At 41.5% G+C, this 14,399-nt stretch overlaps 3 protein-coding genes across 4 annotated transcripts in view; all 3 read right to left on the bottom strand.

The window, feature by feature from the left end:
* Nucleotides 1-14,399, bottom strand: part of con (connectin) — a gene marked incomplete in the record, with an annotated part of 129,125 nt that overhangs the window by 84,088 nt on the left and 30,638 nt on the right. For both annotated transcript variants that reach the window (XM_026835743.1, NM_001278993.1), the window contains 9 exon segments: nucleotides 10-190; nucleotides 264-374; nucleotides 561-726; nucleotides 1,098-1,216; nucleotides 1,788-1,864; nucleotides 2,079-2,224; nucleotides 2,299-2,366; nucleotides 2,706-4,322; nucleotides 10,412-10,462. In XM_026835743.1, the coding sequence (XP_026691544.1) occupies nucleotides 10-190; nucleotides 264-374; nucleotides 561-726; nucleotides 1,098-1,216; nucleotides 1,788-1,864; nucleotides 2,079-2,224; nucleotides 2,299-2,366; nucleotides 2,706-4,322; nucleotides 10,412-10,462 (2,536 nt within the window).
* Nucleotides 4,352-6,346, bottom strand: LOC113474550. Its single transcript, XM_026836053.1, has one exon. It carries the CDS (start codon nucleotides 6,096-6,098, stop codon nucleotides 4,584-4,586), a length of 1,515 nt encoding a protein of 504 aa, XP_026691854.1. The 5' UTR covers nucleotides 6,099-6,346; the 3' UTR covers nucleotides 4,352-4,583.
* LOC113474549 (proteoglycan 4-like) overlaps nucleotides 13,193-14,399 on the bottom strand; it is a 3,536-nt gene continuing 2,329 nt past the window's right edge. The window contains exon 2 of the mRNA XM_026836052.1: nucleotides 13,193-14,399. Within this exon, the coding sequence (XP_026691853.1) occupies nucleotides 13,779-14,399 (621 nt within the window). The 3' untranslated portion in view covers nucleotides 13,193-13,778.

Genomic DNA, 14,399 nt, shown 5'->3' with positions numbered 1-14,399 from the left:
ATATCATACCTGTACATTCCAGTGTCGGGTTTGTCAAGCGTTGACATCGTGAGGGTATGTTTGTTTGTTTCTTTATCGTGAGCAATCTTCACCCGCCCGTAGTTCTTGATCTGTCTCCACTTACCTTTGTTCCACTTAACTACGGGTTCGGGATTGCCTTCAACGATCGCGGTGAAAGTCACGGTGTCGCCTATGGATTCCAAATGATTAGAATTGCCCAACATAAGGAATATACTCTTTGTGTTCATAGAAAGACGTTATACCTGTTGCGGCATCTTGACTTTTCGGTTCCTCAACGAACTTTATGTTAGCGCTTGTCTGCGCCACGTCTTTTTTAGACTCCATACTTCGAAGCGTATCAACCAACGTCGCTTCTACAAATTGAAACGCATTATGATCTTATGGACCTCCAGATGTTAAGTAGTGATACTCGTTAAAACAGGACTGTTCTCTTGCATGCAGTGCCCGCTTACAAGTTACCACGTATATACAACTTGTGGGTGAATATTTTGCCGCTGTGTCGATCATGACTATGCTAGCTATACAAGTCGTTCAGGTACCTTCAACAACGAGAGTAACCGTCGATGAAGCTTGTCCTGCTTCGTTCTCGGCTACGCACTCGTATTTCCCAGCGTCCACTAACGCAAGGTCTTTAACCTCAAGAAGATACTGTCCCCCTGTCTCACTTGTGATGGTTCGCTGGTTGTCGTCTCTTACTGGAGCACCCTACAGATGAATGTGAAGTTACGACGACTGTACTCGGCTTTTATGTAACGCTAGGCGCAAGCAGCTGCCGCACAAGCAGCGTAGGTGATGACGTTGTGACATGACAGGGCGATAATTACAATAGGAGAGGGTGTGACGTCACACTCTCATGCCGGCATAATCCCGGATAATCGTTGTGTGAACTCGGAAAGGTGTTGACAGGAGTTTGACGTCGATAGACAGGCTTAAATAAGATGTATGCTACATACACAACAATACGCTATACGACAAGATATAGTCCTGGTACTTCAGTTAACTTAGTGTTACCAAAATAGCTGATAGCTATTATCTGTCAAACACGGCTGATACCAAGTTGAAATGAAGTCACTTACGTTGTGTTTCCAGTAAATATCAGGTTCGGGGATTCCCGAAACGACAGCGCAGAACTCAAAGGTGTCGCCAAGTTGGCATGTACCACCTTCGGGTTTCTCGATGAAAGCAGGAGAGACTCCTTAGAGTCGAAAAGAAAGAAAGTTAAAGGAGAGATGAAGAGAAGAAGGGAATTATAAAGTATATATACGGTGGTTGTAATACAACATACATCATTTAGGGTTGTTGTATTATCAAGCTATAGTAAAGCTAAAGTCATGCTTCGTATTGTAAGCAAAATTGGTAGCGGCGAAAACACTTGAAAGTTATCACAATGTTATGATTACAGTGCAAAAAATAAACAACAAACCGTGCCCAAAATAAAAGTAAGAAATAACACAGTAACATCATGTCAGTACTTTAAACACAATAAGTATGGGCGCCATTCGTTTAACAGTGCTTCTATATTTTATGTGCGAATGTGAGCAAACTGATGCAGTAACATAAAACACGCATGCACTATAACTTTATAAAATATGTACACAGTGTAAAAGAAACAAAATAATAACGAATGTCGATATCACTCGCAAAATGTGCAGGGGAACAAATATTTCAATTTCGAACAAAATGTTTAATAAAACGCAACAGCGTGACGGCAAGCAAAATCGTGCAGAAGCATTTCCTCCACATACTGGTTCACAACCACTACCGACCTTCAACGATAACTGAAGCCGTGGAACTGGCAGAGCCTGACTGGTTGACCGCTGTGACTGAGTAATTGCCAGCGTCGCTAAATAGAAAGATAATTAGTTAACAATATGAAAATGATTGAATTTCAATTGTTATACTCGCGTGCCGGGGAAACGCCAGTCACTATTACACCGGTGTGCTGTTTCACACATCACGTCCCAGCTTTCAAGTTACCACATATGTAAGTCAATATAAAGACGCGCCAACAATATAGTAGCCGCATCGAGACTCGAACCCGTTAACTTTTAGAATACCTGAATGAGACGTCTGGTATTTCCAAAGATGGATTGCTGTCGTTTGTGTTCACTTTGCACCTAGAAGAAGCTTCGATGACTTTGCCGTCTCTTTTCCATGTTATTTCAATGGGCGAGGAACCCGAGACTGTACATGACAGTTTGACCTGTTTTGAAAGAAAGCTTTGGGTAAAGATCTACCATATACATTTAAAGACGCCTAATTGGTAAAATATCTTACGGTTTCTCCAGGTCGAACTTTGCAGACTTTGAGTTCTTCTTCAAATGTTGGCGGTTGCAACTTTTCTTCTGTAAAATAATAAAATTGTAAATTGTTGATTTAGAATTACATTTTTCTAAAGGCATTATGTGAGATAACATGCATTGTCAGCGACCTGTGTACAACGCAATTCGTGCGAGTGATTCGATAAGACATATTTCGAAACGTGAAAAGCGTGTCGATAGAAAATAAAGCGTGTTTGTGCAATATCAGTGCAGCCCTGGGTTTGATCCATACAAATAGTGCTTCGTAACAATAAGTGAGTTCTAATCTAGTGCTGTGAGTTCTAACAGTGTCGTGCTGGAACTGGTGCTCGCTGACTCTGACTGCATACACAAGCTGAGTGCAACTATCTACATTGCTCAAACCTTCACCGGTCTCGTTGTCGCCAAATCTGCTGAATTCCTTCTCGGCTTTTCGGCGCGTTTTCTTCCGCTTTGGCTTCTCAACCTTTTGTTTCTCTGGTTTTCCAACAGCTTCGTCTTTTTTAGATTCATCGATCACAACATCTGCAACGGTTCGCATCCTCTCCGCTTTTTCCAGCTCCATAAAAGCATCTCTGATCTTTCGGTCTTCGTCTGGATCCATACGCGACTCGTGTGTTTGCGACTCCCGATGAACAAGCTGTTGCTCGATAGTGATCTCTTCCACTCTATCAACATGTGCAAGATGCCCAGTCACCAACAGCGTCGCTGTACACTTCGTGCTTCCATGTTCGTTCGACGCAACACACGCGTATATCCCACTATGGTGAGGCTCAGATTCGCTTATAACAAGACAGCCAGCGCCTTCATCGTTAATTATTCCAATATTACCATCAGTAGCGCTGTTGACACCATCACCAACTTTATTCTTATCCAGTGAAATCGGACTTCCGTTTCTCATCCACAATATATCTGCAGGTGGTTCAGCTTGAAGTATATAAACAAAGTGAGCAGTTTCGCCAACTCCAACTTCGCAGTCGGAAATGTTCTTCACAAACCGAGGAGCCAACGATTTTTCAAGTTCTTTATCATTTACCATCTCAGGTTCGGGTCTTACTACCTGGTGCATCTTCTCGCGTTCGTCAATTTCTTCACGGATCAGTTTCCGAACTTCCTCAGTCCAATCAGCAGCAATGGACTTGTCTAGGACGTTGCCTTGACCAGTACTTGTGTGCTTCGCTTTCTTGATTCGAACTTTTTTCGACTTCTTTGTAGGTTTCGATGCCTGAGTGTGTGTCTTCTGAGATACGACAGTTTGGTTGCTGAAGGTGGAATCGAGTTCTGAAATGGATAGAGTGGTCATTTCTGAGGCGCTTGCCGTTGTCTGCGAGTCTTCTGTTTCGTACATCTCCATAGTGGTAGCGTAACTTTCACTCATAGATGTCCATTGCATATCAGTGGCTGTGGCGTTGTATGTTGCAGAGTCCAAATCACTTGCGCCATCTACCGAGTGGTACATTTCGTCAGTTCGAGAACATTCGATGCTGTTGACAATCGTCACGTTACTGCTGGAAGACATTTCAAAGGGTGCGTCGTAGGAGTCTGGTTCAGAAATATTCAAGTTCTGACCCACTGTCAGTCGAGCAGTACTGGTAGTTTGCCCACTTTGATTAGTTGCTGTACATGTAATGACACCATCATCTTCGTGGTCAACACTGGGCAAAACTAGATTATGTTTATTGCCTTCCATAAGGTACCTGTACCGGTGACTGTCTTGTATAATATTCCCGCAGTGTTGCCAAGTGATTAACGGGGTCGGGTGACCGGTCACCACTGCGACGAATCTTGCCGGGCATCCAAATTCAACGGTTATATCACGGAGAGGACGCTTAAACGCGGGTTTGGTTCTTTTTCCTCGCACAGAGACCTCTGTTGGCCGTTTCATCATCATTGACGGTTGTTGCATGAACACGTCGGTTTGTTGAAGCTGCTGGAAGTTTGATTGCCCGCTCACGATCGTTGGAAACCTGGATTTCCTCGGTTGACTGTCTGTCTGTACATCTGAATGCAATAAAAAAATTAAACCACAATTGAAAGGACACACGTGGTGTACTTTTCTTTTGGATTTGCTTAAACACGCGTAAATGTATTTTAAATTAGCTTTAATACGCATGCAGTAAAATTTAACGACGTATTTAACAGGTAATTTTATCGGGAAAAGAAAACTTTTAATTTATGTGCAAGATAAGGCGACAGTGAATAAAACATAAAACCATCACGGCATTCTTTAATTTACAAACAGTTGTCCAGTTTCATTGAAGCTTAGCTCCAGTCTTTTTGCAACAGCACAGCGAGTCGTATAATCCTAGTAGCGACTCCCGCAACGTTCCAAGCTTTGCAAATATATAATCCTTCGTCCTTCATAACAACGTTATTGATCTTTAGAATGTAATGAACGTCCAATCTTGGTGAATTCCCGGCATCAACGTGAGAAAAATCCACATCTGAGGTTTCATGCATTCCATTGCTTTCTAGCAAATCCAATGGCGGCTCGTTACTGATTTCCTGGGACACACGGTCGTATATATCCATCAACCGACCGTCTTTGTACCAAGCAACCTTCGCTTCAGGATGCGAAACCAACGAACACCCAAGTAAAGCGGTCCCTCCTCGCAAAACGGACACTTGAACCGACTTTTTGCCGAGAAACTTTGGTGGTATGATGTAGTAAAACTTCGGTGGGGTGTGGTAGCCTGTTGCTGTTGATGTGCCTTGAGAGGTCACGTCAGAGATTGGTTGCAATTCGCCTGTTGTAGTTTCGCACGAGCTGGGACCTTCAGTTTCGAAATACTTTAGAGCGACGCCTTCGTCTCCTTCGGGAGGAGTTGTGTATCCTGCATCAGACAAGCAGTCGTTTGGATCGAACGGTGACAACCGGCCAGTGGGAGTAGCGGATCCTTCTGAGATACAAGACATAAAGTCGTCTTCAAAGCTAGACACCGTGTCAAAGGCGCTATCGTTTATTCTGGATGAAATGTTTTCTTTTGAACGAGCCAAGCCGTAATGTTCTTCGTCGTTTGAGATTTCTGTTGGCTTCGTTGTGTTTATCATTTCGTCCTCTATGTCGAATTGACCTTCTGTATTTCCCTCTTCTTTTGGGTTTGTGGGGTCGGCTTGTGGAGATAGAAAAGCAGCGCATCGGTTCGTCTGTTTCATCAGTTCCTTGAGGTCGAAAGTGGAATCGTCCCTTTGTAAGTTGTAATCATATCCTCTAATGTCGTCTTCCATGGCGCTTTTCGTTCTAGCTGCTTCTTCTGCACTATCGGTGTCGGTTTCGATCAGGTGAGCCATCGCACTTGGTGTAAGTGAGCCGAGTGGTAAGCTACGCTCCACACTTTGCGGCCGCGAATGTGTTGCATGATATTCAGTGCAACTCTGCTGGCTGACACAGCTTCGAGGCCGAGCTAGAAGAACGGCTTGCTCGTACGTGGACGACGGAAAATCGCAGAAAGTTTCTTCCAGTGTGTCACTTGAGTCGCTATCATCATCTGTGTACTGGCTGGAAGTTTCAGATTCTTGTTCAGGTTCTTGTTGAGGACATACAACGGGGGGTTCAACCACACCAGATTCTTCAGGATTTGATTTATTCTCTAACTCAGCCTCGTTCAACACATGGGTAACTTTTACGGTTTCGTCAAAGTCTTTCGATTCTATTTTGCTTTCGTTTTCCTCCGGCTCGAGTCCTTTAGTTTGGACCTCACTTTGACTGTGATTTTCATATTCTGTAAAATCTTCATCCACCTCAGGTTCGCTTTGCGTAATGTTATCAGGCGTCATTGATAGCGGGCGACTGCTGCTTGACGGCTCTCGACAGCGTGGGAGTGATTAAGACTTTTTCCAACTCCGATTCATATTCAGTAAATTCATCATTTGATTCTGAGATTGTTTTACATTGAGTATCAATACACGATATCAACTTTTCGTGAGCTTCGAACGACATAAGAGAATCGAATGAACCACGAGTGACGAGGGCGGGCGTCGAACGCACACTCTCTGCAAGTGATGATGAGGTGCGTGACACGTGATCTTCGTCCTCTTCCCATATTGGGGATAAATCTTGTCGCTGATAAGTCTCGAATTCTGAATCAAAATCCACGTCTTCATTCTCTTCTTCATGTTGTGCTACGAACTCCTGTGTGCAGAGGAAGGCGTTCTGATACTCGGGCGTATTGCTGGCCCTGCCTTCGCTTTCTGAAGAAGCTGGCCTGTTGCATATATCAGTAGAGGCAGGCCTGGAAGCGTCTGTATCGTCTGGATCGTCGGTTACGTCTATTAGATTGGTGGCGACTTCTTCAGGTTTTGTTGCAGTTGTACTTTCACATTCATTCGTGTCCTCTGATGCATTTTCCTTACTTTCGAAGTCTTGATGAGGAGCCAGTACGAGTGATTTCGGTTCATCATCGGCTTTCTTAAGCTCATGGTAGTTCAGTATCTCGAAAACTTTTTCTTTCGACATTTCAACGTAAACTTCGGCAGTGGAACACGCGACGCCATACACAGTTTCTACTTGGCATGAGTAAACACCTTCATCGTCCGACCACCTGGAAAAATACCCAAAGTTAGATAAACATAATGAACGCATAGCAGGGTGGGGTAAGATGGGACATGTTTTCGTTTTATTTTCTCCTCTCATTTGGTAGAAAACGAATTATCTTTAGAATCATATAATCACATGACCACGAATTTAAAAGAGCGTTGTTAAATGTTAAAAACAGGATCAGGGTATATGAAATTTAGGTGCTAACTGTATCCCACCATGGCCTACTCAATACATTGAGTATTGAGTTGAGTAGGCCATGATCCCACATTAGCCCAAAGTACAATATATATCAATTATCAAACAATAGCAATACACGTACCTTGAGTTGCGGATCCTCAGTCGTTGCCAACCGTTTTCTTCAGATTCGATTGCGCAGCCATCTTGAATTCGAATCGGTTTTGAATTTTTAAACCATTCAATAATTGGCACGCTTCGGTTGGGGTTGATTTTGCAGTCGAGGAAAATCTCATCGCCTTCTTGGACGGTTGTGTTTTGAAGCTCGTATGTAAAGTAAGGCTCGTTATCGTCGCTGGAAAGAGAAAAGTTGTCTTCACGACGATCTGTGGAGATTTCTTCTTCAGTTAGAGTGCTTTCAGTTGAACCGGAATCGTTCAGAGTTTGAAAATCGTTGTCGAGAACTTCTTTAGTTTGGTTATCGCAGGAAACCTCGGTCGCACTTTCAGCATCGGAAAACTGTCCCACCACAGCGTCGTGGACAAAACCTTGCGTCGTTGGTTGATGGGCGTTGTTGTTGTTGCTTTCATGGCAAAACTCTTTATTTCTAGTGACGCGCAAGAGTGTTTTTGATGAATTATTGATTCCGTGATCTAGTGCGCCGATCTCCCAGTTCAGATATTCATCAGGAATCTGAGACGTCGGGTCGAGATCTGTAAAATGTATTTAGAAATTAATTGTTATAAGTTGCAATGATTAAAATGGTGGAGTTGTGGAGTTACTTTATATTTACATCGACTTTAGTTGGAAATTATAAAATATTTATGATAACACCAAAAGTGTCCACTCGAGCATTATGCATGCCATAATAACTTAGTCAGAAATGCAGACGCGTGACGAGTCATATTACATATTTATAAGCAAAGCACAAAACAAACATTGCTTACCTTGGTGGCAGGAAAGCGTGCATACGTCAAATATAGAACGACATGCGTGAAAGTGGAATTCATGCAAACTTGAACGTCTTCATGCTGATATGTTACTGTCTGGGCTTCTGGCTACTTTGAACTTACGACTTAATGAATTTGTAACAAAACGGCGAAACCAACTCTAAATACATGCATCTTCTCAAAATACAAAAGTTTGATAAAGTCAAGGCATTATAGTTAATATGTATGTTAGTGTGGTTGTGTTTCTACAACAAAACACCATACATGACTTTAAGCATCATGCACATTATATTTGCAGATGGACATATTAAATCATGCTGTATTATAACTGACCTGTTTTTTGCACGTTGACATGGGAGTGACACGACAAGTCACCATACAAGTTGAAGGCTGACACTGTGTATGTTCCGCTGTGTCTCGGTTGAATATCATGTAATGTGAGCTTGTACGTTTGTGATGACTTGTCCGCCGTTTGTTCCTCATCAAAGTTGTATTCTGAAGAAGCGGTAATATTGGTGGCGTCTTTCATCCACACGACTTTAGCCTTAGGTTGGGCGTCAACCTGGCACGACAGGTATAACGAGTTCCCTTGCTGGATAATTAAGTCTTTCAAAGGTAAAGTTTTTAGGAAGGTTGGCGGTCGTCGCTTTGAGGAAGAGCGTCCGTTCAATGCACTGGTTCTAGTTGACAAGTTTGTCCCCATTTCGCTAACTCCGCTGTCATACGTCGAACTTCGAGCGCACTCTGGTGCTGCTGGTAAATCTACAGAAATCTCGCCTGAAGCTGGAGTTTCTGCTTTAAATAAGTCGGGCACTTGTTCCGACAGTTTCGAACGAAAACCATTACGATCGCCAGAGACACTCTCGTTCGATTCGCTGCTTTCTACGTCGGAGAGAATAGAGCTCAGCCTTTCTCTTTGCGTTTCGTTCGTTCCAGAGATAGACGACACAGAAGAAAGAGACGAAAGCGATCGTTCGAAATCTGACGACCTTGAAATAGATCGCCTAGTCGGGCTGCCATTTTCCGAGCCCCGACTGGAGTCAATTGTCAAGCTAGATCTGCCTTCTCTGCGCTCGTAATAGCGCCTTGGGGAGAACGGGAACCTTGGTGTATTGGTTAACGAGGCAGTGTCACTTTTACGCATTGTCTTGCTGTTATCCACGCTTTCTTCGTCGGAAAAGTTCAGGGGCGTCACTCCAGCTGGTCTTTCATGATCTGAATCATGGCTAAACATCGTTTCACCACGTACGTCGCGTTCATTCTCTTCGTTAGAAACAACAAGTTCAGTTACAACCAAAGGGGCCGTTGAAGTGACTTGGCCTTCTCGGTTAGAGACGACGATCTTGTAGTCTCCAGCATCACTTGGTGCGCACTCATGTATATCCAGGTGAGCTTCGTATGAATATAGATCTCGCTCGAGTGTGCTCACAATACGATCCGACTTCTGAAAATTATAACAGAATAAAATTTTTTGAACAGTAATAAATCTTAGTTATCAGTGATCATACACATTTTTAAAAAGTGATACATAATTGGAACAGTGATTATAACACGACTGGGTCATTTTGAACAGAGGTCACATGTGGTATGTTAAATAACTTACGGCTATGTGTTGGTCAGCGTGAAGCCACTCCACGTTAGGTCTGGGAGATGCAATGAATCGGCAATGGAACCTGGCAGTATCGTATCTATTCACAGATATACTTTTCGTCTTTTGTGTAAATGCTGGACGAATTAAATCGTCTTCTAACTCACTAATCGGGCGATTCCTGTGATTTTAAATAGAAAATGTTAAAATTTGGCTTGACCAAGAAATTATATAACGTGCTGACTGTTCTATATACTATAAAATTTCATACGACGTTAATATTTACCTTGACAGAATTGGGGTGTTAGCCAGTGTTGGGTCGATATCAGATTGACAAATATAGTTCCCCACAAGTCTACTGACTTCAGTTCGTTGAATTGTAAATTGCCTTCCAGTCATTGAGCTTCTTACGTGCAAAGAATCGTCGTCTTCGTAATCGACCGAGTAATGTTTTTCTACGCGAGAATGGGACAACTTGGAACGCGTTCAAAGGGATTGGTATTGCAACGTTTTACAACAATAAGGGTACCCCACTTACCGGTGAGAGAAGAACAGGTGACTCAAATTGCAAGAAAAGAAAGAATCCGAAGAATACGCGAAGAAGGAAGTAAGAGAAGCGAAGTTTCGGCGAAAACAAAGCGAATGAACGAGCGCGCGGATGAATATACGTTAATCTCAATGCAAGTAGGCGGTTTAAAGTTGTTTTCAGTTGCATGAATTGGGGTAGCCTTATTTTTGATACACTTTTAAACCAGGCCTACTTGCTTTAAGATAATAGAATGGAAAGCGGATGAAAATATTGTGAACAAATGAAGTTATTTGAACAAATGAGACTTACCTTCTTGTGCAGCTTGTTCTTCCACCTCTTGCACTGGAGATTTGAAGAGCCCTGAGATACAAAAAAAAGTTACTTCGGTGTTCATTTGCAATTGATGTTAGAAACGAAGATGACGATGAAGTTCTTTGTTGTAGCTGGACTATACAAATATAGAATATTCTAAACAATATATGTTCAAAAAATCTCAGTAAAAAAGGTCTGAGTGCAACGCGTTCGGTTTAGCGTGAAAAAATCATTAATAACTTGGCCCTAAACTTTTAGTTTATAAATATATATTCGAATTGAAATGTCGTATGATGTCAAACAGATGACCGCAACTTAGAAAAACCTGTGGGCTCTTTCAGTTGTTGCTTTTGGTCTATTACGGTCAAGTTCGCGCTCGACTTTGCCGACCCTGTATCGTTGCCGATCACACACTCGTAAATACCACCATGTTCGGATGTGGCTTTACGTATGTGTAGTGATGCACACATCGCGTCACTGCGAGGTTTATCTGGCTTATACGTCAGTTCAACACCCGGAGATGTTGCACTAAGTTCCTGGCCGTTGAAATACCAGTTGACGGACGGGATTGGGAATCCAGACGCCAAACATTCAAATGAAGTGTTGGCGCCTGACTTTACCCTCGTAGAGGAGAGCGGTTTCAAGATTTGAGCCGGATAATTATCGCTGCCTTTGGTAGTTTTGGTCTTTGCGGACGATTTCTTTGATTTCTTTTCTTTAAATGTAATAAAAATCATAAGACAAAAGCCCTAATTGTGTTTTTAAACAAACTTACTTTTAACAACAGACAGAGCAGCGGAGCTGGTCATTTCGCCGGCAACATTTCTGATCGTGCACTTAACTACTTTACCATGATCCTTTTTGACTGTTGGGTTCGAAACAACTAAACTGTATACCTTACTCTGTTCATCATCAAACAACGTTATCCCTTCAAAGGGAATCTCAACACTCCTTTTTCCATATTCCCAAGAGACCTCGGGCAACGGAGTACCGCCGATCTCGCACTCAAACACAACTGCCTCACCCTCCTCGGTTTCAGCGTTTCGGATCGACCTTTTAAACACAGGTGACTCGTACAAAGACGACTTGGAAGTTTGCTTTTTCCCGAACTTTACTTTTGTAAATTTAGTTTTTTCTTGCTTGTCCCCTTGTGAGCTCCACGACTCAGCTGTGGTTGTGGTTTCTTTCAATTCTACAGGTACGCCATCAATTACAGAAACGCTCTCAGATGTGCTCGAAACAACAGTTTTACTGCTGCTACGTAATTTCGGCTTAGATTCAAAGTCATCAATGTCTGAAACCAAACCTTTCAACGATTGAATCGAATCTCTTTTCTTTGACTCAACTGATTCGTCAACCGTAGATGTTTTGACTTGTTCCTTTGGTTTTTGAACGACCACAGTTTCAACAACCTCATCAAACGACCTCGTTTTAGGATTGAAAATGTATTTAGTTTTCTTTTCCACTTGCGAACCCTCCTCCACGACACTGGTGATTGAAATTTGCTCCGGCGCTGTTTTTTCAGTTGTGTCAGTGACTTTCGTGTCTTCAAGAACAGTCTCATCAAATTGTTTTGTTCTTGGATTCCAAACCATTTTTGATTTCTTACTCTCTTGAGTTTTCTCTGTTTTACCATCTTTAACTGTTACAGTTTCAGATGTACTGACAACAGTTGACTCCATGTTCATTTTTGGTTGAAGCTTTGGTTGTACCTCGGTTGGTTTGGTTGAATCTAATTTTATCAAACCAATATCAGAATCGATCTTTTCTTTAGGTTGAATTGGCTTAGACGCTTGAGGTTCAATCTCTGACATATCAGCACTAGGTTTCTTTTCAATAGTCGGTTCTGCAGGCGATTGCTTGGTTTTCACATCTGTAACTACTTTAGTGTCTTCAATAATAGTTTCGTCAAATTTACGTGTTCTTGGATTCCAAACCATTTTCTTTTTCTTACTTTCTTGAGTTTTCTCTGTTTTACCATCTTTAACTGTTACAGTTCCAGATGTACTGACAACAGTTGACTCCATTTCCATTTTTGGTTGAAGCTTTGGTTGAAGAGAAGCATCAACACTGTCTTCCACTTTTGGAGAAGTAGATTTTGCAACAGATGGCTCTACAGTTAATTTAGGAACAACCTTGTCTGTAGAAGATGGTTCTTTATCTGTACCTTTAGTATCTTCAATGATCACTTCATCAAATATTCTTGTTATAGGATTCCAAACCATTTTCTTTTTCTTGGTTTCCTGAGTTGTTACTGTTTTACCACCTTTAACAATTATAGTTTCAGTTGTACTGACAACGGTGGATTCCTGCTTAACTTTGGGTTTAACTTTTGGTTTTGTTTTTAAAACTTTATCACTGACCTTCTTTTCAACTTTATCCGATATATCCTCAGTATCGGGAAAGAAACTTGTTTGTTTTGTTGGCGTTCTTACAACCTCAGGTGAGTCTGTTGGGACAAGTTCCCCACTCTTCACTGGAAAAGGTTTCAGTTTTAACTTTTCCTCTGGATATACGGTTGATTTTTTGAAGAACTTTGCTTTTTCTTTTGGAGTATGAACCGTTTCAACTTCAGCAATATGAGGTGACTTGCTTTCCTCAAGGTCTAATCCAGGTGGCAACTTCTTGTCTTTCACTTTCTTTGGCTCCGACACATCAATTTGTTCAATAGTTGTGGAAATTAAAGGTTTAGGTTCTTTATCTGTAATTTGAATATCTTCGATAATAATTTCATCGAATTTACGTGTTCTTGGATTCCAAACCATCTTTGTTTTCTTACTTTCTTGAGTTTTCTCTGTTTTACCATCTTTAACTGTTACAGTTTCAGATGTACTGACAACAGTTGACTCCATTGTCATTTTTGGTTGAAGCTTTGGTTGTACCTCAATTGGTTCAGTGGTTACCAGCTTTTTCGTGTCATCTTCCAAGTCAACTTTCTCTTTTGTTACAACAGTTTTTGAAACTGGAGATTCAGTAATTGGTTCAACAGTTGGTTTGGGCTCTACTGGTTTAGTTGGTTTTGGTTCAACTGGTTTAGGTTTTACATCCATGACTCTTGTATCTTCGATAATAATTTCATCGAATTTACGTGTTCTTGGATTCCAAACCATCTTTGTTTTCTTACTTTCTTGAGTTTTCTCTGTTTTACCATCTTTAACTGTTACAGTTTCAGATGTATTGACAGCAGTTGACTCTATTTTCATTTTTGGTTGAAGCTTTGGTTGTACCTCAATTGGTTCAGTGGTTACCAGCTTTTTTATGTCTTCTTTCAAGTCAACTTTCTCTTTTGTTACAACAGTTTTACTTATTGGAGATTCAGTGATTGGTTCAACAGTTGGTTTGGCTTCTACTGGTTTAGTTGGATTCAACGGTTAGGTTTTACGTCCGTGAGTCTTGTATCTTCGATAATAATTTCATCGAATTTACGTGTTCTTGGATTCCAAACCCTTTTAGTTGTTTTGCTTTCTTGAGTTTTCTCTGTTTTACCATCTTTAACTGTTACAGTTTCAGATGTAGTGACAACAGTTGACTCCATTTTCATTTTAGGTTGAGGCTTTGGTTGTACCTCAATTGGTTCAGTGGTTACAAACTTTTTCATGTTATCTTCCAGGTCAACTTTCTCTTTGGTTACAACAGTCTTACTTACTGGAGATTCAGTGATTGGTTCAACAGTTGGTTTGGCTTCCACTGGTTTAGTTGGTTTTGGTTCAACTGGTTTAGGTTTTACATCCGTGACTCTTGTATCTTCGATAATAATTTCATCGAATTTACGTGTTCTTGGATTCCAAACCCTTTTAGTTGTTTTGCTTTCTTGAGTTTTCTCTGTTTTACCATCTTTAACTGTTACAGTTTCAGATGTAGTGACAACAGTTGACTCCATTTTCATTTTTGGTTGAGGCTTTGGTTGTACCTCAATTGGTTCAGTGGTTACCAGCTTTTTTATGTCTTCTTCCAAGTCAACTTTCTCTTTTGTAACAACAGTTTT

This window comes from Ciona intestinalis, chromosome 9 (genome assembly GCF_000224145.3).
Source record: "Ciona intestinalis chromosome 9, KH, whole genome shotgun sequence".
Classification (NCBI taxonomy): Eukaryota; Metazoa; Chordata; class Ascidiacea; order Phlebobranchia; family Cionidae; genus Ciona; species Ciona intestinalis.
This window is presented reverse-complemented; position numbering and strand designations above follow the sequence as displayed.

Coding starts and splice junctions, on each gene's coding strand:
- LOC113474550 (XM_026836053.1), bottom strand. CDS start 6,098: ATGACGCCTGATAACATTACGCAAAGCGAACCTGAGGTGGATGAAGAT.